The sequence below is a fragment of the Bos grunniens genome, chromosome 10 (assembly GCF_055505025.1).
Source record: "Bos grunniens cultivar Pamir isolate PY7600 chromosome 10, Bosgru_T2T1.0, whole genome shotgun sequence".
Classification (NCBI taxonomy): Eukaryota; Metazoa; Chordata; class Mammalia; order Artiodactyla; family Bovidae; genus Bos; species Bos grunniens.
Genome location: NC_141174.1, coordinates 88,933,991 through 88,959,756, shown reverse-complemented (window position 1 = coordinate 88,959,756; position 25,766 = coordinate 88,933,991). Strand labels below are relative to the sequence as shown.

General features: G+C 44.2%; 1 protein-coding gene across 6 annotated transcripts in view; it reads left to right on the top strand.

Moving 5' to 3' along the window:
- Positions 1–25,766, top strand: part of MAP2K1 (mitogen-activated protein kinase kinase 1) — a 74,952-nt gene that overhangs the window by 25,383 nt on the left and 23,803 nt on the right. For 4 of the 6 annotated variants that reach the window (XM_086322932.1, XM_086322934.1, XM_086322933.1 and 1 more), the window contains exons 2-5: positions 11,296–11,506; positions 12,911–13,057; positions 20,276–20,353; positions 20,909–20,960. In XM_086322932.1, the coding sequence (XP_086179058.1) occupies positions 11,296–11,506; positions 12,911–13,057; positions 20,276–20,353; positions 20,909–20,960 (488 nt within the window). Of the gene's footprint in view, positions 1–11,295; positions 11,507–12,910; positions 13,058–20,275; positions 20,354–20,908; positions 20,961–23,400; positions 25,488–25,766 lie in introns of those variants that run through there. The other 2 variants (XM_086322936.1, XM_086322937.1) reach the window with 2 other exon arrangements.

The following is a 25,766-nucleotide window of genomic DNA, read 5'->3' as shown; positions in this document are numbered from 1 at the left end:
TATATTAACCCCTTGTCGATTGTTTCATCAAACTAGAATTCTTTACTTCTTTAAATGTCTGCTTTGCATGAGTGCATTATTGGTGATTTGACCCCAAAAGTGCATACTTAAATTGCATTCTGGTCAAATTGTGATATCTTGAATGTATCTTAAATATTTTGAGAAACACTTGCATATACGCAGAAGGCGTGCAACGTGAGAGGCATGATGTGAAGGATATTGCGGCTTGTCTAATGGAGAATCCAGTGTCCTTCCAGGAAACTGAAGATACTCAGAAGTTGCTCCCCAATTGCTGTTAACAACCCTGTAAAAGTGAACATTTTCATTTGATACAAATATACAAATTTAAGATAAGCGTACAGTTCAGAATGGCCTATCATTTTCAGATTGCCTATGTGCCAGAAAATATACAGTCAATAAAAAAATACCAGAGAGGTGGGGGACAAAAGGCTCTCTGGAGCTGTACAGCAAAAATGAGCATTGCTTCACCAGGTAGTGGATCTGTGGAGAAAGTGGAGTCTTTAGAAACCAGGATCGCTGAATGACAGCAGGTCACAAATCTGGTGATGGAAGGTAAGACGTATAATATAGAACCAATGTATGCTGAAAAAAAAAATGTTTAAGTAGTAAAATAAGTATTCTGATGGCATTTTTAGAAACTAAGATGCCAGGCTGCTGTTTATTGCTAAACCATAAACAACATCCTCAGGCATTTTAGGCTGGTGTGCTAGGGCCACGTCTTAAAAATTTTTTAACTTAGAGTTTTTATGTTTTATTGAAATATAATTGACCTATAACATTGCATAAGTTTAAGGTATACATTGTACTGATTTGATATGTATTGCAGTATGATTGCCACTATAGCATTAGTGAATACCTTTGTCTTGTCACATAATTATCGTTTCTTTTTGTGTGTATGTGTGGTGAGAACATTTAAGATCTAGTCTCTTAGCAACTTTGAAATATATAATATAGTATTGTTGACTAGAATCACTGTACTGAGCATTAGACATGCAGAACCTGTTTGTCTTCTAACCCCAAGTCTGTAGCCTTTGGCTGGCGTCTCCCCATTTCCTCCCAGACCTAGTCCCTTAGCGTGATGTGCTGTCTCCTTCACAGTCTCGCCCCAGCGCAGCCTCCAGTTTCGTCTGGGCTCTCTCCTGGGCGCGCCTGCTCTCTGATCACTTGGGACGGCTTGTAACTTTCAGCGCTCTTCTGTTCATGCTGATGCCCGAGCCTGCATGGAGTGCTTTTCCCTCTGCTGCAGAAACTGATACCCTTCAGTTCTGTCTTCAGTGGGCATTACACTTTCTGACTTTTTCTTTCCCTTCCTCATCTTAGATGGAGTTGTCTTTTTTCTGTTCCCATGTCCCTCAGTTTCAGCATTATGGTCTCCTTTACCCTGCAGTCGTTGATGTACTTGTTAGTACCCTTCCCAGTGTTTGGCTTGCACTGTGATATCTGTCTGTCTTTCTGTCATCTCTATATCTCTGTCTCCCTGTTTACACACACACACACACACACACACACACACACACACACACACACAGCCTGGTGAGGCAGGACATTGTCTTCCACCACTGTACCTCCCTAACCTCTAGCATAGATAGTGCCTATCACACCATGGATGCTCCATAATGAATCTGTGTTGCATTTTCACGGCTATAGACAGCACAGCTGTAACCTAGATATCTACTCCCATTCCTTACACCCTGCCCTCCTCTAGATTGGGCAGTCCTGGAGATTTAGATTCTCTTGGTCACATCTCTTTCTTTGGGACTCACATTTCCCTTCTGCGTTTTTTCTCTTCTCTTTGCTCTGTGCTGAACCAACTTGGAATTTGGCCCTCTTTCCTTTGTTTCCATCAAAGAACAGTAAGAACAAAATATACACAAGGCTGTTTGTGTGCATGGCAGAGTAGACTGAAGGTCTGGGGTGGGGAGAATGTCTTGTAGCAATAAAGACAACATAAACTTTGGTGGTCTTAGGTTTAGATGACCTCTGCCACTCTGCCATGTTGTATCCTTTTCTTCATCTTTTGCTGCTTCACAGCCACTCCCCATAGAAGTCTCTCCCATTTTATTCTGCGATATAATCCATCTCTCCAGCTCCACCCCTGTGTGCTGCCCAGGCCTGCTTCTGCCTATGCCAGAGCTCAGGAGCAGCCCCTTCTCAACTATGGGCCAGGCTTCCGGGCCTCAGGTATCCTCCACTCTGAGGGCATTTGTTACGAGCACACTTATTTCCTCACCCTTCACCTTCTTTGAGAAGACAGAAACGAACACTGTCAGTTTGGGTTTTCATTAAATTTCATTCTCTCTGGTCTATGATGTTACTTCTACCAGCTAGGTTTTGACTCTGCCAGACCAGTCACTCTTAAGTGGAGAGCCTGACTAATAGTTTAGGAACTTGAGTGCCTCCGTAAGCACGTGTATGGCCTTCTAGCCCTGGTCCTGAGATCAGGCTTCCCTGAGATTGCTAGAGGGGCCCAGGCAGTGAGATTTCCCCCAGAGGTGGTATGTGCTCAAAGGTGAGGTTTGCTGACCTCTCTTGTCTGTACTTTGAGCAAGGAGAAGGATGTTGCTGTAACAAACATGTTGTTTGTGTATTTAAGGGGAGAAATGGGTCTGGAGAAATGAAAATTTCTCAACGTGATCTAGAATTGGAGATGTGTTTTGAGTGCTGTGTTTTGGTTTTTGTTTTTGTTGTTTTGTTTTTGTTTTTTTTTGACTACATCTTCCTGCTTCTGGGCACTAGCTATTGATTTTTTTTTGCCCTGGGGACTCAGCTGTCCTCACCATTTTGGGTTATGAGGTCTAAGGTTGTGGTTGGATCCTTTCTCCTTAAAGAGCAACCTGCACCTGTCGTTCACAGAACACCCTGGGCCATTATTATGCAGGGAGTTGCTAAAATGTCTTTCTCTAGAGCAGGGAATTGTTTAGTCGCTAAGTCATGTCTGACTCCTTTGCGACCTCATGGACTGTAGTCTGTCAGGCTCGCCAGTGGGTGGGATCACGTGCAGCATTGTATTAAGGCCGCTTTCACCGATTTGTCCTTTCAAGAACAGTCAGCGAGTCCCATTCCGCGGCTGCCTTTGTTTTTCTGATGGTGACCACCGGTTTATTGGATTTTCTACCTAGGTCAGCCTTGGTGCTTTCTTTCATCACTTTCTGCCCCTTCCCTGCCGCCCTCTCAGGGCCGCCAGAACGTTTACTGCTCACCCCATGTGGACGCCCGGTCAGTGTCCTATCTCTTCCCTTCCCTCCCCAACCAAATTGTGTGTCAGCCTCGGATGTTCCTCTGAGAGAAGTTTCTTTTGGGGTAGATGTAATTTGCTGCCCTCTCAGGGATTTTACCTCTTAGCCAAACACACTTCTTACTTCGAAGTCACTAATGGGTAAATACCTGGTGTTAGGGATGAGCTAAGTTAGAGATTTGTTTGAAGGACATGAGCTCTTTAGCTGGTGTGGGGGAAAGATCAAACTTTGGAATTCCAACCCTAGCTTTGGTTAAGTCACTTAACTACTTCTGGCCTCCATTTCCATGTCTGTAAAACAGGAACAACATACCCATTTTTAAATGTTGTTGTGAGGATTAGGTGAGTTAATGAGTATACCATGACTAGCATTTAGGAGCTCATCTCTTAACTGCATCTAAATGTTCGTTCTTTGTCAGACTCTTACATCCCTCTTTTGTCCCTATTAAGTAAAGGTGATGCATACCTTTTTGTCCTCTGTCTTCTGATCTTTTTTCCTCTCCCTCCAAACTCAATCACTTTTTTCTTTCCTTTTGGTACCACTACAGAAGACTGGTCCTTCAGAAATTAACTCAAGTGTGGCTAATATGAACACATTTTTGTCCACTGGGGCAGAAGGAACCATAGGCTGTCAGTTCTTTCAAGCAACAATTTGACACGCCCTGTCTGATTCAGGATGTTGTTCAGTATTTAAGAAGAGTGTGAGTGGGTGATCCTGTCACTCCAGAGGTTCCTGTGTGTGTGTGTGTGTGTGTGTGTGTCAGCATGCCTGTCTGCAGAAACATGCCATGGGAAGGTTCTTTATATGATTTCAGAAGGCAGTTTGATTCCAAGGATGAAGTTGGGTTGTTTTTTTGAAGGATAGGAATATGTGATGATTGTTTATTTCTTTTACTCAAACTCATTCTCTTGACTTTTAAAAATATTTGCTTATTGGCTTGGAAGCTATTTGATTTAAAGTGAAATTAGTGACAAACATCTGTCCCGACTCTCATTTTCTGTTTTTTTTACTTTTAAACTTTATTCTCCCAGTGTTCTTTGCTCTTAATGTTCTTACTCCCAGTTCTGTACCACAGTCTATATTGTAGACCCTGCTGGAACGCCCTTTCTCCTTTTTTGCTATCTAAATTTTATATGTTCTTCTAGAATCCTACAAAAATCATCTTGATTGCTCAGCATATTCCGAACTGCAGAGCCGTCTGTGTCCTAGGCTCTTTGTGAGGCTTAGGGAACCTGAAGGATCGTCTTTGCTCTGAAGTCTTTGGGAGTGGTGGTGAAGCCGGTAAAGGCAGTAAAGGTGGTGTTGAACAACGTTGTGCACTTTTCTACGCTATTACTTATTGCATGAAAACGGGAAAACGCAGGGATTTCATCAGTACAATGGGGCTGACAGTGGCAGTTGTGCCATGGTGGCAGGAATTTAGGTGCTTATCCATGTTTAGCAGAATACCTGGCACACAGCACGTATGCAATAAATCAGTAGTAGGTACTGTCAAATCACACATTATTCTTATTAACCAACAATTACTGACAATACCATAGCAATATGAAATATTTGTTTATCAATTTTGGTGATTCCAGTACTTTTTATATTGCACTTTCACTTAATCTGTGAAATCACCTTTTATTTACCATCACATCATTGTCTTAATTTGCCCTTCTTTGTCTGTATTCCTTTCACTATTCACCGAGGGCCTTGTAGTGTCAAATGGCGTGCATTCTTACCGAAGACCTGGGGAGATGAAACAAACCTATAATATGACATCAGAGGTCAACAGGCTTATTGGCAAACTGGACAGAACTGAGGAAAGAATCAGTGACCTAAAAGAAGGGTTCATAAAAACTATCCAAGCTGAAACACAAAGAGGGAAAAAAAGAATAAAAGGAAATCAGAACGGAGCTTTCAAGGCAGATTGATCTGATTATCAAGAGATACTGAGATTGAGAAAGAGAGAGGAGACAGAACTGACTGGAACTTTTAGAGGAATTTACTTTTGTGATTGTGGAAGCCTGTTAAGGCCAAAAGCTTCAGGGTAGGCTGGCAGGCTGGAGACCCATGAAAGAGTTGCACTATAAGTCCAAAGGCAGTCCGCTGGAAGAATTCTTCTACTGCTGGTAAGGCCCGTTCACATTATGGAAGGTAATCTGCTTTACTAAAAGTTTACCAATTTAAATGTTCATCTCATTTCCCCCCCAACACCCCCAAAACCCAGAAACATCCAGAATAATGTTTGATGAAATACATTGGCACTGAGACCCAGCAATGCTGACACATGGAATTAACCATCATATGTCCCTTCCTAGTCACTACCCTCCCCCACCAAAGGGTAATCACTTTTTAACTTTGTTTTTGTTTTTGGATTTTTAAGAAATTGAAGTGTAGTTGATTTACAGTGTTATGTTAATTTCTTCTATACAGCAAAGTGATTCAATTATATATATCTTCTTTTTCATATTCTTTTCAACTGTGGTTTATCACAAGATATTGAATATAGTTCCCTGTGCTACACAGTAGGGCCTTGTTGTTTATCCTACTGTTGTTTATATAATATTCTGTATTATAGTTTGCATCACTGTTTATAATAGTGTAGTTTAGTTTTGAATTCTATATAGATGGAATGACATAGTGTGTATTCTTTTGTATCTGGTCTCTTTCACAGAGCCTGTATACGTACTCCTAGAATTTTACTCCCCCATTAGTTAACCAGCCCTTCCCAGAGCACCTGCAGGATGGAGGTGGGGGGCTATAAGCTTCTCCCCACCATGTTGTCCGGGGCTGGCCATGGTCGGCACACATGGGTGGGCTGCGCTAACACAGGTGGGCTAGTCCAGGTTGGAGTCTGGAGGTTGTGAGCTGTGCCTTTGGCCCCTTGGCCTTCCTCATCCAGGCCCCTTTTCCTCTCTCCTTGCCTTTGTAGCCCCCTGCATCTCCTGCTGTCTGTGGTTTGGCCATGTAGAGACCCTTGGTGCCAGCTCTACCCCTTTCCCCTCACCTCCCTGGTTGAAGCTCCTCAGCCCCTCAGTCCAAATACACCCTCTGCCTTATTCTGCACCTCCTCAGCTGGCTATCATGTTGATAGACTTCCTTTGAGACATCTAGACCACTCTCTCCAACCTACTCCCCATATCCTTTTTTTTTTTAGTCGGTGTGGAAATCAAGGATACCAGAAAAGGAGGCAGCTCCCAAGACCTCTCGGATGGGGAATGCATAGGATGTAGGTCAGGGGCGCATCCTTAGTCTCTGGGGGTTGTTCCCTTTCTGCCTTTCTTTCCTCCGGCCCTACTGGCCGAATTCCTCAGGAGGAGGAGAAGTTCATCACTCCCTGGGCTCTCTGGTGAGGAGACCCACGTGCACCGGGGCTCCCCCTCCCCTCCCAGCACAGTGAGTGGGGGTCACCCCCTGCTCTTCCCTCTGTGCTTCCTCCTGGTGGGGGTGGGGCCTGCCACCTGCCGCCGCCGTGCTCAGGTTGGTGACAGACAACGGGCTGGTGTTTGGCGTGCATTTGTGGCTCATTTCTGTTTGGTGTGTGTCAGTCTGATGACCCCATTCCTTGGTCTGGACATTGCCTCCCTCCACCTTTCAGGTCAGCTTCCTGTTGTAATGACCATCAAAGTTGAAGGTGGCAATGTTTTAGGAGTTGGGAGACCTGCCGCCCATAAGCTGTGGGACCTCGCCCTCTGTGCACCTCCGTCTCCTCACTTGTGGAATGGGTTGCATAACGTGGTCTTTCAGGTCTCTCCATGTGCTGCCTTGTGTACTGCTTCTTGATGTGAACATCGAGCCAGAAATGAAAGGTTCCAGCTGTGGCCGTGTAATGAGGCTTACCAGATGGGTGAGTTGAGAGGGAAGGAGATGTTCTGTAGGCTCATCCCCCCCCACTTCATTGTGCCTCCCTGGTGTTTTCAGAACATGAATGACAACCCATGTTTTTCTCCAAGTCCCTTGTTTTTCTTCTGTGTTCCCATTTCAAGCCTGTGCTCGTGTGTCTGGATGAACTCGTGTTTACTGACAGCCCTGGTGCAGAGTTCACGTTGCAGTGTGTTGTTCCCTTTCTGCCGTAGGCAGTGTGCGTGCTGGGGGTTGGAGCTATCGCAGCTGCTCCCTGAAGAGGGCCGGGTGTGTCAGAGATGGAACCTGCTAGGCTCCAGGTTCTTTTCTTAATCCCTAGTCCTGATATTGCTGATTTCAGTGAAAACCAAAGATTGTGAGAGAGGCTGGTTCTCATCCTCTGAGTGTTGGAGATTTGTCGGGTGGCTGGAGGTGAGGGGCCCCTCTCTTCCTATTTCCTCTGTGTGAAGCATTTCATCTTGGGAGGGCACAGATGAGCCTGTTGAACATTATCTGTTCCCTGTGTGAGAGGAAGCAGTACTGAATGCTGATATCTTACTGATTGATTTCTCTTTAATGAGTCGTGAAAGTCGTTTTGTGGCCAGGACTTTCCTTTCACCTTCAGATACAATCTTTTGTCTTTCATTCTCTGAAATAGTTTTTAAAACACTTTTAGAGGCTTTTTAATAATTTTTAAATTACAGGAAATTAAATTACAGGAAGGACAAAAGACAGTAGTTTTTGGAGCCTGCTGTTGATGCTGTGGCTTCTCCTTATCCTCCAACCCACTCCCACCTGCCCCAACATTTGTGTTGAAATGTGTCAAAATGCCTGTATTTTGTCCCATTAGTTTTCTGTTTTGATCCTGTCCTGGTGAAGTAAGCATCTTCACACTCTGTTTTATAGGAGAGAAAACAGACTGTCAAGTTAAATGACTTGTTCATGGTCACCCAGCTAGTTGATGCCCAGTTCGGGATAAGCATCCAGGATTTCTGATTACTGTGACTCATTAATTTGGTGACACCGGTCCACCCCCAGTCGTCAGGAAAGTCTTGCCACCGTAGCTTGTAGTTTTTGCCATGTCTCCTCGCTCCGTGGCTCCACCCTCTGAAAACACAAATCAGAAGCTGGGTCCTTAGCTGATGGAGTAGGCGGAAGGACCGTGAAGCACAGGAGGGAGGGCAGGGAGGAAGGTGGCACAAAGCCCAGATTTAGTTTTTCTTCCTCAAAATGGGAGAATTCCTTATTTCTGCAGAGTCAGAAAATGAACAGAGTCAGCGTCCCTCCTACCTTCCCCCTCCCCCTCCTCAGCCCCCAAATGGGCGTGGCTTCTTGTGGCCAGTGTTTCTCACAAGGCAGTTGTTCAGATTGACTTACAAGGGAGACGGGGTGGCATCTGAGGCAAAGTGCTCTTCATGTAGGGACACCATTTATACCATTTTTTCGTCTGATTGAGCCCTGGTGTGTTAAGTGCGCCACCCTAGGATCTCACCCATGTTTGCAAGTCACCACCCTTGAAAGTATGGAACTTTTTGAAGAGGTAATACAGCATCATGATTAAGGTTAGAGATTCTCTCTGCCCAGGTTTGACTCCTGGCTCTGCCACTTACTAGATTACAACCTTTGAAGAGTTACTTCCCCTGTCTGTGCTTGAGTTCACTCTCTGTTGTAATTGTAGGGGTGTGGATTAAATGCATTAATATGTGTAAAACACTCAAAAGAGAATACGGTGTTATTAAGGAGAGTGATGATCTTTTCATCTAGCCCCCCTTTCTTCTCTCCCTCATATATGCTCAGTATCGGGGTGTGTATGTGTGTGTATGTTCTTTTTTTTGGCCGCACTGTATGGCATATGGGATCTTAGTTCCCCAACCAGGGATTGAACCTGTGCCCCCTGCATTGGAGGCGCAGAGAGTCAACCACTGGACCACCAGGGACGTCCCTGTGTGTGTGTGTTCTAGAGAGCTTTTTGAGTCTGCATTTCCAGTCAGACTACTGACCTTCCAGGCAGCTGTAACCTCATCCAGGTTTTAGCTGTGAGGTCTGTCTGCATTTGACGTGTGTTTCTAAATGTTGTCATCAATGGGCTCCTTTGTGGAGAGACCTTAGAGAAGGGAAACCAGAGGGTGTGAGCTGTGCACTCCCAGCAGCCATGGTTCCAGCGCCCTACCTGAAGGCCTGAGGGCAGCATGAGGCTGAGCTGAGCCTTTCAGGATGACGATATTGACCAACTGTCTCGGTCTGCGGGGGCTACATCACAAAATACCATAGGCTGGGTGGTTTACATAACAGAAATTACTTTTCTCCTAGTTCTGGAGGCTTGAAGTCCGAGATGAGGACTGGTTGACTTGCCAGCATGGTTGGGTTTTGGCGAGACCTCTCTTTCTGGCTTGTAGAGACTGCTGTCTTGCTTATCTTCACACAGCCTTTCCTTGGAGTGTGTAGGGGATAGGCCACCTCTTTTACAAGACTATCAGTCCTATCTGAATAGGGCTCTACCCATATGACCTTGGAGAAGGCAATGGCACCCCACTCCGGTACTCTTGCCTGGAAAGTCCCATGGACGGAGGAGACCTGGTGGGCTGCAGTCCATGGGGTCGCTAAGAGTCGGGCACGACTGGGCGACTTCCCTTTTCACTTTCATGCATTACAGAAGGAAATGGCAACCCACTCCAGTATTCTTGCCTGGAGAATCCCAGGGACAGAGGAGTCTAGTGGGCTGCTGTCTATGGGGTCGAACAGAGTCGGACACAACTGAAGCGACTTAGCAGCAGCAAACACTGGGGGTTAAGGTTTCAACTTACGAATTTTTAGGGGACAGTTCAGTTGATGGCCCCAGCCTTCTTTCCCCGCAGAGTTACCCAGTGAGGAAGATGGGGAAAATCAGCCCCGTGTCCTCTCTGGCCCCGTGTACCATGTTATTTGTAAGGCAGTATTGGATCCTCCCATACACTGGGGAGGCATAGGGTCTCCATCTCCTCCTTAAGGTTTGGAGTATAATGTGAACGAAGAGTGGAAGACGGTGCTTGCTCTTACCCTTCAAGCTCAGAAATGGTGTGCCTGTCGAGGGGAGGTCACCAGCTTCCTGATGCGTAATGCCTGCCTGTCTTGCCACCCGTGTTGTTTGTGTAGACTAAGGACAAAAATGAAACATGGTAGAAGCGCTCCTTACCACCCTTCTCTTCACAGGCTCCCGGGAGGTAATGAGCGCTTTTCAGTTCTTTATGTAAAACGCACTAGCGGGCTGCTCTCTGCCACACCCACTCACTCTGGCACCCACTGGTTGGATTATGTGCTTACTAAGAGATGATTTGTCCCCAAAGTCATTTGTACAGTTATAGCTGGAATTGTAATTAAGTAATGTATGTATTTAAATATAAGATAAACTGATGAAATATGATTGCTAACGAAGTGGTTTTCTTTTTTCTCCCTCTGTGAATACTGGTTAAGAGCTGTGCAAAGACTCAGTAAGTCCAAGTCAGTAAAAAAAAAAAATTACTGTCAAATTAGGTGAGCATTAAAATGGGAGAAAGTCATCCAACTCTTAAAGTTTTATGGAGATTATTCTGTTGACATCTTTACTCCACCTGAAAGAATTTGGAAATGATAGGCACTGTATGTGGAGCTCTTACTCAAAGAAGGTGGGTGAATGAATGCACTTCATGTTTGTTGCAAAAGTAAAAATTTTAGGTATATCCTGTTTGCTGTGTTTTGATTCACCTTGTTCCTGATCTGATCACATGGAGAAGGAGGGTTTCTGTTGGGATTCAGGTTAGAGCCTGTTTCAACGATGTGCTTTGGTTTCAATTTAGTGATTTTAGGAAATAGATTGTACTTTGTTTATGGTGTTGTAAAACCAACACTCGTGGGACTTTTTGAAACTGGGGTTTTAAGGCAGAGTAAGGTGGCTCACTCTGGATTTTAGTAGAATCTGTGGTTCCTTTCGTAGGCCCAGAGCCTACTGAGAGAGAACTCATTCCCTTATTTTACAAACGAGGAGACCAGACCTTGAGAGGGGAAGTGTGTCTGTGGTGAGCCTTGAGGGGTGGTAGAGTGCAGGGGGCAGAGCCACAGCAGGTGAGACCCTCCCCGAGCCGCCTCCGTCAGCTCTCTCTCTGGCCCCAGCGCTGGAGCTCTCCACAGCAGGAGCGCTCCTTTGGGTGGGCTTCTCTGATGCCGGTGTTGACCTGTGCTCCCCACTTTGGGACAGGACCAACCTGGAGGCCTTGCAGAAGAAGCTGGAGGAGCTGGAGCTCGATGAACAGCAGCGGAAGCGCCTCGAGGCCTTTCTGACCCAGAAGCAGAAGGTGGGGGAACTGAAGGATGATGACTTTGAGAAGATCAGTGAGCTGGGTGCCGGCAATGGAGGTGTGGTGTTCAAGGTCTCCCACAAGCCGTCCGGACTTGTTATGGCCAGAAAGGTGAGGGCACTTTAAAAAAAAAAAAAAGGACTGAATCAAGCTTGCCTTGGTAGACAGGTAATTGGATTATCTCTTAGAAGACCTGGGGGCCTGGAGACAAGGGTGGAAAGAAAATTGACTTTTCATTCAGTACACTTTTGTGCTGTTTGAAGTTTGAATTCGTGTTATCTGTTAGATTACAGATAAACACACTCATGATGTGTTAGTGTATTTATCCCACTCCCCAGACTGGAAAATAATAGCAAGGAACCCTTTGTTAGCTTTCTGGGTGCTCTGGAAAGAAAGCTGAGATGGTCATTTGCCATTTTTCAAGAGCAGGGGCTGCTTTCATTTACCCAGCCCCAGGGACACACATTGGAGAAGGAAATGGCAACCCACTCCAGTGTTCTTGCCTGGAGAATCCCAGGGACGGCGGAGCCTGGTGGGCTGCGGTCTGTGGGGTCACACAGAGTCGGACACGCCTGAAGCAACTTAGCAGGGACACACAAAACACTGACTTCGTGTTGCTTCTCCGAGCTCCACCCCTGCCATGCTTCCCCTTCATCTCCCTGCAGTACGGCGTCCTGGCTCCGCACCCTGCGTGTAGTCCTTGAGCTGGACGTGCCTCCCTGGTGACCCTGAGTCCTCCTCTTTCTGGACAGCAGATTTGGACTCTTCCATGTTTTGCAGCACACCATGTTCGTTTCTGTCCACATATTTTTGCTCATGCTGTTCCTTCCATCTTTTCAAACACTTCCCATCTTCAAGGCCCACCTCCTGTCTAGCTTTCACTAGCGCCCATGCTGCTAACCGCTGCTTCCATGTCTTCTGACACTCATTGTCCTTGGCTCTTTTTAGAAGCTCAGCCTTATTCGGTAACCATTTCATGTTTTTGTCACCTGTCTCCTCAGCTGAAACAAGGGACAGCATGGTGGGGCGAAGATAAGGAGGCCCCCCAGGCCTTGGCTAAATCTCAACCACATCAGGCTCCTAAGGTCAAGGGGAAGTCTCCTGGGCAGCTTAGATTGGCAGACCCAGTTCTTCATCCCCTTCTGGTCCTGCAGCCCTTGGGTATCAACCAAGTCTCTAAGGCCACTTCCCCTCATCTCTCAGCTTCCCAGGTCCTTTTGTTCTTGGGAGCAAAAGGGCCCCTCTTCCTCAGTCTTGGCTCCTGGGAGTGGAGGCACAGCTGTCCCTCCCCTGGGTACAGCTCCTCCAGTGCCAACACCTGCCTTGGTTATGTTGGCACTCAGCACTCTAGCTGGCCAGTAACCTGTTTGTTGAAACTTGCCTGTTTCCTCTCTTCCCACCTTTAGGAGCTTAAGCATTTCAGAAAACTTCTGTCTATCCACCCACCCACCCCTCCACCCCTCCATCCATTCATATATGTTTAAAGCTTCTCTTCCTTCCACTTTCTTTCCCCAGCTAATTCACCTGGAGATCAAACCTGCCATCCGGAACCAGATCATAAGGGAGCTGCAGGTTCTCCATGAGTGCAACTCGCCTTATATCGTGGGCTTCTACGGGGCGTTCTACAGCGACGGCGAGATCAGCATCTGCATGGAGCACATGGTGTGTGGCAGCCTGGCAGCCTCTGAAGAGCGGCCTGGAAAGCTGGGGGCTCCAGTCTGACCTTTGCTCTGAGATGTGACCTGACCGATTGCTTCTTTGTTCCTCCCTGGATCCAGATCACTATCTGGGGCATTTAGGAAACCTGACTGTAGAAGTTGGATTAACCAAGAAAATGACAGGCCTCCTTCCTAAGTCCCTGTCTCTTCAGAGAGGTGGCAGCAACCAGGTGTCCCTAGGTTGTACCTGGAGCACATCTCTCAGTTTTCTTGATCCCAAGATTTTGATGTGGGTCAAGCCTGGTTAATGTAGTTTAAACCCATATATTACATGCCATGCTGTGTACTAGGTACATGGTTCAGGGGTTATGAAGATGAGTGAAAGTGGGTGAGTCCCTGCTTTCAGAGAGTTTATAACTTGCTATAAGAGCAGGGTTAGCAAAATTAATACTGATGAACTAATAGCTATTGGGTATATATCATATTAAGCACCACCCTAAGCAAATTAATATTATATTTCTACAAACACCTTATTGAGTTGGGTACATTATCTGCATTTTACAAGTGAGGAAACTGAGGCACAGAGAAATGGAATAACTTAATCAAGGTCAGGCAACTGGTAAGTAGAATTAGTAAAATGTGAACCAAGGCTGTCTTACTCCAGTGTACTTTGTTGAGTTTACTGGATAGGGATTGGGGATCTCTTTCTATCCTTGATGGCCAGAAGTTCAAAGGGAGAGAGGCTGGCTTCAAGGTTGTTAATCTTTTCTGTCCCCAATAGGCAGCATGGCACAGGGCACTTTAGTATCTGAGATGTTGATTCATAATTCCCTTCTTCACAAAAATCCAAGCAGACACTTTGTTCTGTTTACCATTGTTTCTCCAAAGCCACAGCAGGTGCTCAATAATTATTTGTTTATAGATGTCACTTTCTTGTCGTGTCCTTGGAAAGTTTTTTATCTTTCTGATTCTCCGTTTCCTCATCTGTAAAATGGGCACTATTATACCTGCCTTGTTGTGGTGAGGATTAAAATAAAAGATGTAAGTCTTCTACCACACTATCTGACTCAGAGTACACCTTTTGTAGACTTTAGCTTTTGCTTTATCCTCACTGGAGCTGACAGTTCAGAGACCAAGGCTAACGTGACCGAGTCTCCCTGCTTCATGGGTGCTCTGCTTTCAGTCCCAGCCTTGTGTCCCTCAGCAACTTCTCTGCTTCCTTCCTGATTCTCTAGACCTGTCTTCAGCTCTGTAATGAGAGCCCCAAGGCCTGGTCTTAATAAACTCTAGGAGAACCCTCCCAGGATGTTTGTCCCTTGCCGATGCCCCTGTTAAATTGAACATCTTTTCATTTTAATGATTAAGAAATGCCATTCACCAGGTTTCAGGCATGTGCTGACTGTCTCTGCAGTACCATATGGAACGTAGGTTCTGAAATATGTCTTTGGTACACCTGAAGGTCCCTGAGAAAGCTCTCATTCCTTCTTGCTTCCGCGAGAGTGAAGCAGTCTTTCTGGGAAGCATGTGAGCGTTTCTGGCTTGGTCTCAACCCAGGCCTGGGGTGCCGATTATTCTCAGCCTGGTAGGGTGGGGAAGGGCAGAGGGGCGGGGCTGCTGCTCGTCCCTGGGGTTTCTTGTGCTCTTTGTGCTGATGATGGTTGGTTTTCCAGCTTTAGCCCAAGAGTTGGATGAAAATGTGTAAATGGCAATGGAGGTCCTTGAAAACTAGAAGGGTGAGAGGGTGGAGGTGATGGTGATCAACTAGTGGTAAAACAGGAAAGGCCTGAGCAACCTTTTTCCCGCTTGGGTCTTGCTAAAATAACAGAGAATGGGTGGCGGCATGGCTCGACACAATGGTAACTAGCTTTCGCATCTTCTGCCACTTGAGTCCTTTTCATGTTATGTGACTTGTTAATCATATCAGCCCTGTCATATGACATGGATTGACCCCCACCCCTACCCCAAGCTGGTAGATGGAGAGAGTAAGACCTTGAGAGGTTTAGTAATTAGTCTAAGTTTTATAACCAGTAAGTGTCAGAGCTGAACTCTTAACTGATGTCACTAACCAGATCCACCTCCTTTAAATTTCATATTGCCTCCATTACGCTATATAAGTCATGTACCCTCTCAGGATTTTCTCATCTCTGCAGAAAAATGTTTGGACTGGATCTTTTCTAGGGACCCCTCCCCATGCTAACCTTTTGAGTTTCTGTGGTTTTTGGCCCTCATAGCCAGTCAGTTCACTACATTAGTTAATCATTATGGAATCAGCTTCACATGCACTTATTTTAGTGCCTATTAGTACAAAGTGCCACATGAGCTGCTGCAGGGATGGGGACATTGAGAGCAGTGTCATGGTGAGGGTGTCGCTGTGGACATGGGGGCTCTTTGATCACCAGATATGTGTCTCCTCATGTCTACTGTCTTCTGAACCATCAGAAATTCTTTCCTGAGTAACCTCCAACCCCTTTATTAGAGGGTAGCACAAAACTGGAGGTTATTCTTCCTTTAATAGAGGAGCCAGGAGGTGGTTTGTAGGTTTGAGCATGGTTGACCTCCAGGGTGCTTGCTTCAGAGGTTAGGATCAGGCCCTAAACATTGATAGTCAGTGGCCTCTTCATTCATCCAGATCCGGCTGGAAGCCGTATGTGGCATCTTGCCACATGGCGTTCAGTCTTTCTGTTTGTCTTAAATTAACCTGTGTTGAGACTTCCTCATACTGGAACCCTTCTTTCTTCAGTCTGGATTCAGAGATACTGATCACAGCCTCGTGCTCCTTGCCCACGTTCAGCCTTTCCCTCCCAGAGGACGAGATGACACAGGATGTCACGGGGGTTGGCACCCATTCTCTTAGCCCATTGCTAGTAGCTGCAGGTCGGTTGTTTTCCCCCATGGATTTGGCTCTCTGGGGTGAGTGAGCTCTTCTCACTTAAGTCCTCAAAACAAGGTGTCTCTGGAATTACCTGAGGAGGTAATTACCTGGGAAAGGTGAGCCTGGGAAACTGGCCGTCAAAAGCTTTCTGGGGCCAAGCACAGTGTAGGACACCTATTAGGTGATATGTGTTGACCAACTGATGAGGCAGGCCAGGATGGGGGGGCGCGTGGTCAGGCCTGGGGCTCAAGAGAGAGTTAGGGCCTCCTGTTTCTGGGGGTACCTAGGCCCAGCTGAAACTGCTTCAGTACTAGTGGAGAGGCTTAGAGCTGCCAGGGACGGGACCCTGGAAGGAAGCAGTTGTGGCCTGAAGTCTAAGCAGCCATGCCCCAGGGTAGCTGTCTGCTCTCGGCTGGGCACGCTCACCCCTTCCTTGGTCCTTTCACAGGCCTCCTGCAGACGAGCTCCTGCACCAGCTGCTTTGCCAGGACAGTTTTCTAATGGCTGCCTGCCACTTCTCTTTGGGGATTTCTGCTTTGTCTCAGCTTCCCCATTTGAAAGGTGCTGTCATGTAGAGCTCTGTTCATTAGCCATATCCTACCTTCCCAGGCTCTCTGGCCCTCTCTGTATCACAGTGTTTGCATGATGTCCTTTGTCACTGGCATTTTCCCCCAATGCTTTACTATAAAAAATTTCAGAAGTACAGAAAGTTGCAGGAATTGTGTAATATGCTGTCTAAACCCACCACCTCAATTCTACCATTAACATCTTCCCGTGTTTGCTTTTATCACACCTGTCCATTTATGTATTGCTCAGATACATAAATTATTGGGATGCACTTTAAATTTGTCATTAGCATGCACTGAGCCCTATCTTCTCAATGCACTTGGCTAGGGCTGACCTTTTCTAGAAAAAAGCTGTGTTTGTACTGCCCAGTCTGGATTTTGAGACCCAAGGGGTACCTGGATGCTGCCTGATCAGAACAGGAATGTTCTTGTCTTTGGGGAAGGAGACTCCTGCTCAGGGGTAGCTGAGCAACCAGAGAGCTGGGAACTCAGGGTTGATGTTTCAAGCTCTCTTTTTTTTTCCATAAAGCATTTGTCTCTTCTATAGAAAACCTTCACAAAAGCACCACTGACTTAGTTAATAATCGGCTTCTAAAAATAAGCCCAGTTTTCAGCAGCTTTAGTCAGCGAAGGCAGGTCCTTGGCAACTGCAGTAGAATTGAAAGGTTGGGAGGTGAGTCGCAGGCAGCACTGGGTGAGCCTGACTGTGGTTTGTGCCTCTTAAATCCTGCTCCTCCCCTTGCCCATACTGTAACTCTGCTTGTAGTATAGAAGGAGGCTAAAGGGAGGAGAGCCAGCATTTCTTCCTTGTTAACAGAAATGTTTACTATACCAAGGTACTTCACTGGGCTGCCTTCTGACCTGGCAGTGGAACCTGAGAGCGTTTTCTGCCTTGTTTGCATCACAAATTTGGGCAGAGTTGCTCTGTTCCCTAGCTTTAAGTATACAGTCTTCCCTAATAATTAGGCAAAGTCGTTCAAACAAAGGGTCTGAAATCACATTCAATTGAAAGCAAAATAGAAATAGCCAGAAACTTTCTGCACTGGAGTCCCTGTGCCTGTCAGTAAGGGAAATTGAGAGGTGCTGTGGCCTTTCTTGGAGCCTGCTGACTTGGGTGTGTTTACCTGGGCTGTGGTGCTGGTCTGATTTGGCCACCAGGGGCTTGTGGCATTGTGAAGGCAGCCAGGCTCAAAGGGTGACTCAGGCACCCGCCTGGGTCACAGCCAGGGTAGGGCTCTCCCGAGGGCTCTTGGAAAATGTGTGTTTACGGAGAAGTTCTCTTTGGCTCTAGATTAATAATTCCCATCTCATAGCACAGTTGAATTTTCGGTTGAATTTTGAAATCTTCCCCTGTGCTCCTTGGTTGTCTGACCCATCGTTAGGTAGTTGTGCCTGGGAGTTTGTTGTGATGAGAAGTCTAACGTATTCAGGCTGTTAGTATGCATATGCCTACACGCCTGCACACCTGCACTGTCTTCTTTTTCATTAACATCCATGATCCGTAGCTGATCTATGATAGAAAGTCATTGGTCCAAACTGTCCTTTCTGTAAGCGTAGAATATTAAGTTGATAATCTGTGGTTAGCATTATTTTAGGTAACTTTAAAAAATGATTTTTATTTACTTATTTTTTTATTTTTGGCTGCCCTGGGTCTTCATTGCCAAGCATGGGCTCACTCTAGTTATGGTGTGTGGGCGTCTCATTGCAGCGGCTTCTCTTATTGCAGAGCATAGGCTCTAGGGCATGTGGGCTTTAGTCGCTGGTGTTCAGGCTTAGTTGCCCTGTAGCATGTGGTGTCTTAGTTCCCTGACCAGGGATTGAACCCATGTCCCCTGCATTGGCAGGCAAATTCTTAACCACTTAGACCACCAGGGAAGTCCCTAGGTAACATTTTTCAAGAGCTCTGTATCCCTGAACGAGTCTTACTTGTTTTCTCACTTCCTTTAGAAAGAAAGCAGTGTTGTAACTTCCTAACAAATTTTGCACAAACTGGATGCTCAGTAAGTATCTGTTAATTGATTTATAGGTTTAATTCTCCACTTTCATAAATGAGGTCAGTTTTTTTTTTTTTACTTTTAAAAGGTAAAACATTTATTTATTGTAGAAAATTTGTAAGTCATAGAAAAGCATAGAGAAGAAACTATTGCACGACAGAAATCCCTGATCTTACTATATAGACTGGAGCATTTTGGTAACATTTTTGATACTCTGATTTTGTGTGAGTATATGCACACTTCAGTTTTATAAAAATGAGATTATGCTGTGTCCTCCTTTTGTTTATTACGTCATGCATTGCTCTCCAACCTTCTGTTTCTTGGCTGCATCATAGAGACTGGGTGGTGTTGGAAGCGGGATCTCTGTGGGAATGTCTCTCTACTTATCCTACCCAGATCTCGCCCTCCTCAAAGGCTCAGGTTCTGTGTCCCCTTGTTGTGAACGCTTCTGCTGGCCGCTTTGTCCAGGGATCGCTCCCTCTGAATACCTGTAGTGATGTCTTTTCTCTTCATTTAACTGTTTGTTCCCTGCCCTGTTTCAGAGGAGGATTCACGGTGCCTCACAACTTTATGATGTGTTCTGTCTTCCCAACCAGAGGGTGTTATTTCCTGTCCTTATAGTTTCTTCATTTGTAGTTCCTCACATATCCCTCTGCCTTATGCAGAGGTGATTAACAGGTGATAGTTGATGATGGTAGCTGCCCAGGGTAGACAGGATACTTTAGAAAATCAGTCTGAGTTTGTAGGAATCATCTCTGCTTCCGGGGTAATTTTATATTGTGACTGATAATTGGCTGCATCCCAGGAGTACTAAGCAATTTAGTGTTTCTCTGCTTATGATCTCGTTGAAATGCCCTGTTCTTGGGAGTCCCCTGGTGATCCAGTGGTTAGAATTCCACTCCTCCACCGTATTCTTTTCTCCCCTTGCTCCTCTCCTTTTGCAGGTATGGAAATCATACTCATTCCTTGAGTAAGGTTTCAGCTCAAATGCTATCTTCTGAGTGAAGTCAGAATTCTCCCTTCTTCTCTGGGTGTGTGCAGCACTTTTACTATATACATTTATTCTGTTTCGTTGTGTTTTGTGGAGTGGTATATTCTCCTACTAGTTTATAAATTTATTGAGGACAAAAGCTTGGTCTTTTTTGTATCTTTATCCCCCACAGAACCTCAAACAGTGCATGGTGCTTTGTAGGATTTGTGGAATGAATAATTACTTTCTATGGTATTTTTCTTTGGATTTTGTGAAGTATAATTCGTTAGGATAATACCAAATGCAAGTTGTGACTTACATAATGGTGACAGAATGGCAAACATTTATTGAGAACTTACTGTGGGCTAAATACTATTCCAAGGGCTTTGGATGTATGAGCCTGTTTAATGCTTACAGTAGCTCTGTGAGTATTACAGTAGCCTTATTTAATTATTGTCATTCCCACTGTACAAGTTGAGTAACTTAGTCAGTGTCCACTAGATAGTAAGTGCGAGTTGGGAATGCAGATTCAGATAGTGCGCCTCTAGAGCACTCCTAGGCTCTACTCTGTCAGTTCAGCAGAGTGAACCGCTGAATTAGTAATTTATGGGATGGTTATTCATAGGATTTGAGTTATTAATCATTTGCTAGATCCCACAATGTTTCACATTCATATCTTACTTGATATCTGGAGCACACCAGAGGGTACCCTTCTAGGAAGATCTGTCATGTGTGAGATTGATTTTGGTCCTGAAGTTTAATTCTTGAAAGAGTAGTGAGAAACACTGCACTAAACAGGCTCTGGTATTCTTGTTCTTAGGATGGGGGTTCCTTGGATCAAGTTCTGAAGAAAGCTGGAAGAATTCCTGAACAAATTTTAGGAAAAGTTAGCATTGCTGTGAGTATATTGAGAAGCTTTTCTTCCAACTTCTCTCATTGATAAATAGGAAAGGGACAAGGAGGAAGGTGGGAAGTTGACAAAGGGAGGTTTTCTAAGAAAAGTTAGGTTTTTCACTAGAATTTTCTCTTATCTGGATTCTAGATACAATATCCTCTCCCTTTCACTAAAACTAGCAAAGTAACTTTCTGTATGTTAAAATCTATCTTGAAAAATAGGACAGGGTATCCAAAAGAATTCTCATTTTTGGCATCAGAAAGCTTCTTTTTAGATTGCAGATTAAAAAAATGAATTCAGGCAAAGTGTTTTTTAAAATGTAAGTTGTCTAAACTTGCAATTACCAATTTTGCTTAAAAATCATATGCTATATACCATGTAAAAAGATGGTTTCTTAATAAGACAGATGAAAAAAATCAAAAGAGAGAAGAAAAATAAGGGAAGAAGGCAAATTTGTGTTGTTAGAAGAAGTATTTTCTAGATAATTTTAAAATAGGTTGAATATTTTCTAAACACCACGATTTCAGTTTCCCTCTTTTTACATTTCCTCTCACCTAGGTAATAAAAGGCCTGACATACCTGAGGGAGAAGCATAAGATTATGCACAGAGGTAAGAAATTATTTGCTAGTTGTGATGTTTTGGATTTTAGCTGAAATCTAAAAGTTGTTGCATCCTCTGTTATGTTTTGTTTTAGTATAAAAGGCATTTGCTGGTATTTTTTATTTTTACTACGACTCTTTGTTTAGTTTGTTGTCTGGAGAAGTAAGAACCACCCTCTTTTTGCTTTGTGGTATGCCTGAATATTATGCCAGTATACATATGCCAGCGTATTAAAAAGCAGAGACATTAATTTGCCAACAAAAAGTCCGTCTAGTCAAAGCTATGGTTTTTCCAGTGGTCATGTTTGGATGTGAGAGTTGAACTATAAAGAAAGCTGAGTGCCGAAAAATTGATGCTTTTGAACTGTGGTGTGGGAGAAGACTCTTGAGAGTCTCTTGGACTGCAAGGAGATCCAACCAGTCCATCCTAAAGGAGGTCAGTCCTGAATATTCATCGAAAGGACTGATGCTGAAACTGAAACTCCAGTACTTTGGCCACCTGATGTTAAGAATGGATTCATTTGAAAAGACCCGTTGTTGGGAAAGATTGAAGGCGGGAGAAGGGGATGACAGAGGATGAGATGGTTGGACGGCATCACTGACTCCAGGGACATGAGTTTGAGTAAGCTCCGGGTGTTGGTGATGGACAGAGAGGCCTGGTGTGCTGCAGTCCATGGGGTTGCAAAGAGTCGGACACGACTGAGTGACTGAACTGAACTGTTGCCTGTTACCTGAGACTGTGAAAGACATAGTCACCCAGTACGCACAGACCAGATCCCCAGCTGGAACTTAGTTACCCAGCCCTCAGCGTCCTTGGCTGCCCACTGGACTAGACTGTGCATAGGCCCAAAGCCATGACTGACTGGGTATGAGTTTGACTCTAAAGAAACTCTGGGTTTTATAAAAGTATACATACACTTATCATATAACCGTACCATTCTTAGGTATTCAAGATAAACGAAAACATGTAGATAGACTCATATGCAGATATTTAAAGCAGCTATATTCATAGTAGAAATAACTAAAATATTCTTCAGCAGGCTAAGAGATAAGCAAATTACGGTATATCCATACAATAGAATGTTATTCAGCAATAAAAAGAACAGACTTGACACACATAGTTTTTAAAAATTAATTTATATATGGCTGCTCTAGGTCTTCATTGCTGTTGGGGACTTTCTTCAGTTATGGGGAGCAGGGGCTGCTCTTCGTTGCTGTGCATGGCCTCTCACTATGGTGGCCTCTCTTGCAGAGGAGCACAGGCTCTAGGCATGTGGGCGCAGGAGGTGTGGCACACAGGCTCAGCGGCCCTGAGGAATGTGGGCTCCTCCCAGACCAGGGTCAAACGCATGTCCCCTGCACTGGCAGGCAGGTTCTTACCTTGCATCTTGTCTTATTCTTATTTCGCTGTACCACCAGAGAAATCTGACACATGTAGTTTTTTTTTTTTTTTTTAAACTTTACATAATTGTATTAGTTTTGCCAAATATCAAAATGAATCTGCCACAGGTATACATGTGTTCCCCATCCTGAACCCTCCTCCCTCCTCCCACCCAATATACACATGTAGTTTTGATGACCATCAAAAACACTTAATGTTAGATGGAAGAAGCCTGACACAAAATAGTATAGACTATTTCCATGTATGTAATATTATAGAGAAAACACAGATCTTTAGGGACTGAAAGTAGATTGGTGGTTGCCTGAGGGCTTTCGGAGAGATTAACATCAGTGAGGCCTTAGGAAATTCTCTAGGGGTGTTGAAGTATTATATCTAGATTGTGGTGGTAGATATGTGGGTATATGCATTTATCAAAAGTTAGACTTTCTGATAAAGTGGTTGCATTTTATAGTATATGTGTGTGTGCTAAGTCGATTCAGTTGTGTCTGACACTGCGATCCTGTGGACTGTAGCTTGCCTGGTTTCTTTGTCCATGGGATTCTCCAGGCAAGAATACTAGAGTGGGTTGCCGTTTCCTCCTCCAGGGGATCTTCTGTCAAACCCACATCTCTTCCGTCTCCTGCACTGGCAGGAGAGTTCCTTACCACTAGCGCCACCTGGGAAACACTTAATAGTATATAAAGCCCTTTATGTCTTAATGAAGTTTATTTTTTAAAAAAAAGATGAAGAAGCCAGAGGAAAGACAAATGGAAAACATAGTTCTCTGGTCATGTCCCTTTAGCTACAATGTGCCTTAGCACAGGTCTAGGAGGGGATGGCAGAGGAAGAGAGGAGTGGACTGGTGGGATTTACTGCCCAGCTTACGAATCATTCTGTATTCCCAGTGTTAGTCACTCAGTCGAATCTGACTCTTAGTGACCCCATGGACTGTAGCCTTTTGGCTCCTCTGTCCATGGAATTCTCCAGGCAAGAATACTGGAGTGGGTTGCCATTTCCTTCAGGGGATCTTCCTGACCCAGGGGTTGAAACTGGGTCTCCTGCATTGCAGGCAGATTCTTTTACCATCTGAGCCACTAGGGAAGCTCTATGTACTGTGCTGCTGCTGTTGCTGAGTCGCTTCAGTTGTGTCCAACTCTGTGCAACCCCATAGATGGCAGCCCACCAGACTCCCCCGTCTCTGGGATTCTCCAGGCAAGAACACTGGAGTGGGTTGCCATTTCCTTCTCCAATGCATGAAAGTGAAAAATGAAAGTGAAGTCGCTCAGTCGTGTCCAACTCTTTGCGACCCCATGGACTGCAGCCTACCAGCCTCCTCCATCCATGGGATTTTCCAGGCAAGAGTACTGGAGTGGGGTACCATTGCCTTCTCCAGTATGTACTATAATACATTCTAAATTTTAGAATAAGTGTTTTTTTTTTTAATTAAAAATTTAAAATGTACAATATATATAACATAAAATTGATCATTTTTACCATCTCACAATGTACAGTTCAAGTAGAATAAAAAAATAAATAAAATGTACAGTTCAGTGATATTAAGTACATTCACATTGTTATGCAACCACCACTGTCAGTATTCTTAAGATGTCAGATTTGCTTTACTGGATTTGTAGTTTCAAACACATCCCATTAAAAATCCCAGTAGCCTTTGTAGAGTTGATAAATTGTATCTAAAATTTAAATGTAAATGCAAAGGACCTAGAATAGCCAAAACAACCTTAAAAAGGTAAAACATAGTTGGGAGACTAAGACTACTGGACTTTAAGGTTTATTATAAAGCTACAGTAGTCAGAGTGTTTGTATTGGTGTGAAGCTAAGCATAATAGATCAAATAGAACAGAATGAAGAGTTCAGAAACAGATGCACACATACATAGTCAGTTGAGTTTTGACAAAGTAGTTCAATAGAGGAAGAAGAATTTTTCAACAAATGATGCTGAACAATTGGATATCCATACGCACAAAAATGAACGTCTATCATTTCCTCACACCATATACAATAATTAGCTCTCAGTGGATCATAGGTCTAACTGTATGGGTTAAAAGTCTAAAACTTCTAAAAGAAGACACAGAAGACTATTTTAGTGACCTCTGTTTTAGCAGAGAGTTTTAAAATGGGACACAGGGGCTTCCCTGGTTGTCCAGTGGTTGAGAGTCTGTCTACCAATGCAGGGGACACGAGTTCAATCCCTGATCTGGGAAGAGCCCACATGCCACTGGGAAACTAAGCCATGCCCCACAACTACTGAGCCTTCGTGCTGCAAGTACTGAAGCCCACGCACCCAGGGCCTGTGCTCCGGAACAAGAGAAGCCGCCACAACGAGAAGCCCGAGAACCCCAACAAAAAGTAACCTGTGCTCATCGAAATTAGAGAAAGCCCATACACAGCAACGAAGACCCAGTGCAGCCAAAAATGAATGAACGAATAAACAAATTTTAAAAGAGAAAATGGGACACAGAAAGCACCAACTGTAAGGCAAAAATCAATAAATTGTGCTTCATCTAAATTAATAACATTTGATTTTCAAAAGATGCTGTGACAAAAATGAAAAGGCAAGCCACAGACTAAGAGAAAATATGGGCAAAATATATATCCATCAAAGGACTTTATTGAGAATATTTAAAGACCTCTTAAAACCTAATAAAAAGATAAACAATGCAATTTAAAAAAGGTGGGTAGGGTCTTCCTTGGTGTTCCAGCGGCTAAGACTCTGCAGTCTCAATGCAAACTCCCAGGTTTGATCCCTGGTCAGGAAACTAGATCCCACATGTCACATCTAAGACCTGGCACAGCCAAATAAGTAAATAAAATAAGTGTTTTAAAAATGGGTAAAAGATTTGAAGAGTCACTTTACAAAAGAAGATATATGAATGGCAAATAAGCAAATGAGAAGATATTTAACATCATTAGTCATGAAGGAAATGTAAGTTACAGCCACAATGAGTTACTGCTACACACCGACTAGAATGTCTGTAGAGACTATGTTATTCAGGATGTGGAGCAATTGAAACTCTCAGTCACTGCTGATAGGAATCTGAAATGGTGCAGTTTATCAGTGTTTTAAAGTATGAAGCATGTATCTATGATATATTCAATGAATTCATTCCTAGAATTTTCCCTAAAGAAAAAAAGAAAGCATAGGTTCAATAAGGCCCTTCTACCTGGATGCTCATAATAGTTTTATTTGTAATAGCCAAAAGTAGAGACAACCCAAATGTCCATCAGCAGTTGAACGCATAAACAGATTGTGGTATATCCATACAATAGTATACTGCTTAGCAATAAGAAGAATAAAGCATAGAAAAGTTCAGCAGTATGGAAGAATCTTAAAAGAGTATGCTAAGTGAAAGTCAGACAAAAAAGAGCTTTGTTACATGCTGTGTGAATCTATTACATAATTCTAGAAATTGCAGA